Source organism: Babylonia areolata, chromosome 9 (assembly GCF_041734735.1).
Source record: "Babylonia areolata isolate BAREFJ2019XMU chromosome 9, ASM4173473v1, whole genome shotgun sequence".
NCBI lineage: Eukaryota > Metazoa > Mollusca > Gastropoda > Neogastropoda > Buccinidae > Babylonia > Babylonia areolata.
The window spans coordinates 13563599-13567338 of NC_134884.1; the positions used below are offsets into that span (position 1 = coordinate 13563599).

General features: G+C 40.3%; 1 protein-coding gene across 1 annotated transcript in view; it reads left to right on the plus strand.

Annotated features, from left to right (window-relative positions):
* LOC143285955 (glutathione synthetase-like) overlaps positions 1-2775 on the plus strand; it is a 20493-nt gene extending 17718 nt beyond the window's left edge. Inside the window, exon 13 of the mRNA XM_076593406.1 lies at positions 2008-2775. Coding sequence (XP_076449521.1) covers positions 2008-2137 — 130 coding nt within the window. The 3' untranslated portion in view covers positions 2138-2775. The remainder of the gene's footprint in view (positions 1-2007) is intronic.
* The last annotated feature ends 965 nt before the right edge of the window (positions 2776-3740 follow it).

Below are 3740 nucleotides of genomic sequence, written 5' to 3' on the forward strand. Positions count from 1 at the left end.
CTTTTCTTACCAAGTGTACAGGGATTTCTGGTAATATTGAGGGGGAGGGGGGAACAACACATAAAAAGTACACACATGAATTTAAAATCACTCAAATACTTAGGAATTGTGTGTGTGTACATGTATGTATGTATGTATGTATGTATGTATGTATATGTGTGTGTATCTATATATAGAGAGAGATATGTTTATGCATATACAACACCCAATGTATGAAATTGCCCATTTCATGAAATGAGCAAATATCATGCTCATTTCATGAAATGGGCTATGTCATGTATGAGTTTTAAAATATTATTCGCATTGATATTGCTCAAGACGGATGTATTTTCGACAACTGCAAACTTCTCTTTATTGCAGGATTTATCTACGACATTCCTAGATCTTTGGTATCACTGCACATCCTTCGTTGTGAGCGTTGTGTAGAAACGTGTCGCAGGCAGGAGACAACTGCAGGAGTGATTGTCAAACCACTGTCTGTGAATGATGAGCGTGGACAAGTGGATTTAGTAGACATGCAGACAATGAGGAACGGGAGTTATCGTTTCATTCTACATTACATGGAGTACCTGACCAAGTTGCATATCATTCGCCCCCTTTAGTCAAAAACAACAGCTGAGGTCGCCCCATGGACTTCTTATTTTCTTAACTAAAGGTGCACCGCAGATTCTTCAGTTGGATATTGGTAGAGAATTTACAGCCATAGTTATCCATGAACGTGCTTCATTGTGGACTGACCTTGTTTTAGTCAATGGGCACCCAAGACATCCCCAGAGTCAAGGTTCTGTGGAACGAAGTAATGGTGACATGAAAAAGCTTATGGCATGGATGCGAGATAACAGTTCTGTCCAGAGGAGTTATGTTGCCCGTTTTGTTCAGTGGACCATGAACAGCAGCTACCATGAAGAAATTACCATGAAGCACTTACTGGCAACATGCCTTGCTTTGGCCTAAGGTCATAGTTACCAGATGACTTTCTTAGTAGAATCTCGCCCGCGAATGAAGAACTTGAAAAACTTCTTGAAGACAGCATGGGCAACCCTAGACCTTCCTCTGTGCATGACCCATCACTGCCTCTAGGACTCACATCTGCTGATAACGCATCATCGGCTCCAGGATGTTCAGAACCTTTGATGTCTGCCAATACAGTGTCTGTGAGGGTCTGGGTTCGATTCCCGCTCTCGCCCTTTCTCCAGGTTTGACTGGAAAATCGAACTAGGCGTCTTGTCATTCGGATGAGACGATAAACCGAGGTCCCATGTACAGCATGCACTTAGCGCACAATAATGATGATTATAATGATAACAATAACAATAATAATAATAATAAATGAAGACATATAGCGCAGCACCCCCATCTCAGATGTGGCTTACTGTCCTTTACAATGAAATATACAAACTTAAGAATAAGTGACATAAAAGTATGTAAAAAAAGTAACACAGACAAATCAATCTCGCATCACATAGGCCCAAATCACAGCAAAAAAATAAAAACATCACATTCACCAGTCAAAATATACACCAAAGAACCAGACATCACAAACATTACACAAAAACACACACACAAATATATACAAATCAACATGAAGAGAACATCCAGCAATCAGATCAAAGCAGACATATGTTGATGGAAAAGCTTTACTGGAGTAAAAGCGTTTGAAAAGATATGTTTTGAGTGCTCTAATGAATGCAGGTGTTGGGATGTGACGAAAGTGTGGGGGTAGTGAATTCCACTGTTTGTGTGCAGTAAAGGAAAATGAACGTTCATCGTAAGTTTTTGCGCGAATCTTTAGAAATCAAGAGTGTGCACATGTCACGCGAAGAACCGAGAGTTTGTATTGTATTCGTGCTTGAATGGGGAGCCATTGAAGGGGAGCGAGAAGGGCAGTGATGCATTGATGTTTCTAAGCCTTGAACGTGAGTCAGGGATGAACGTCTAGCACAACATTTTTTGGTATTTTCAATCAAATGCTGTTTTTATCGTTATTGTCGTCATCATTTGTTTTAGGGAAGGTGAGAAGGAGATTGCCAACAACGTGTGCGGTCACTTGCTGCGAACAAAAGCACAGGAAACGAATGAAGGTGGCTTCATACTGGGTACCGCTGCCATCGACAGTCCGTTTGTGGTGGATACGTGAACTGTGTTTCTGAAGACTTTGCACTGTTTGACATATCGCAGGCCATATTTGTCAAATCTTCTGTTGTCTTGAAGCATAATGACCACCCTTGTGTTTTTATTGCTCCTCGAGGAAGGCTTAACTTTCATTGTCATTAAAACTAATTTTAGTGGGAAGGAAATAGCCAATCACATACTACATGTTTAGCAAAAGGAATGCGAAAACAAACAGTAAACCTACAATGACCTCTTGGGCAAATTTGAAAAGTGCAAGTCCTTCAGTCTGAGCATAAAACATAGCAGCCTTTCTATGCCTCGAGTCATATTTCTTGAAATTTTTCAAAACATATTTTGGATGAGAGACTGAATAAAACATTCCCATAATGCATTGTGATTGAGGTACCATTTTATTGTATAATTTTGCTGCTCCTGGTAGATGTATGCATCAATATAACATACTGGGCAGAAAATTACTATTCTAACTAAAACTGTTCAAATGACTGCTGTTGATCAGTGTCAAGCATAAGATTAAAACTGTAATGGTTATGTACAAAAGGAATGAAAATGCTGCCATGAAATGACTGTAGAAGCAATCCTTGCCGCTGAATAATTCCATGTGCCCTTCCCAGAAGTGCACTGCATTTTTAATCTCATTTCACATCTTGAACAGAACTGACTCTTCTCTCTTCAATCCAACTTAAATTGGTGTGGACAAAGTATTTTTTCGAGAAAATGACAAGTTTGTTAAATATAACACACACACACACACACACACACACACACACACACACACACACACACACACACATGCAGGCACACACACACGCGCACGCATGCACGCACGCACGTGCTCATACATACACAATACATGTATGCACGAATAAACACAGACAGCTGAAACGTTATCACAAAGACCCAGTTTCTTTTATCAGCATGAGCCAATAATTTATTTCAATAAAAATACAATGTATTATGATATGAATGCTGATCACACTCCAAACGGTACTTTGCTCCTTGTTTTGCTGTTTTGTTTTATCATTGTAATAAAATGGTAATCAGACGAATGTATATTAATTTATGTGTGTATGTTTGTGTATGCGTGTGTGTTTCTGCGTGTAAACACGCGCGTGCATGTATGCATGCGTACGAGCATGAAAGTGTGCTTCACTGAAATATGTTTGTAGAAGTGGGAACACCATACTATTACAAGAGATGTGTTTCTGGAAGTGGGAACACCACGATATTGCAAGAGGTGTGTTTCTGGAAGTGGGAACAACACAATATTGCAAGAGGTGTGTTTCTGGAAGTGGGAACACCACGATATTGCAAGAGGTGTGTTTCTGGAAGTGGGAACACCACGATATTGCAAGAGGTGTGTTTCTGGAAGTGGGAACAACACGATATTGCAAGAGGTGTGTTTCTGGGAGTGGGAACAACACGATATTGCAAGAGGTGTGTTTCTGGAAGTGGGAACACCACGATATTGCAAGAGGTGTGTTTCTGGAAGTGGGAACACCACGATATTGCAAGAGGTGTGTTTCTGGAAGTGGGAACAACACAATATTGCAAGAGGTGTGTTTCTGGAAGTGGGAACACCACGATATTGCAAGAGGTGTGTTTCTGGA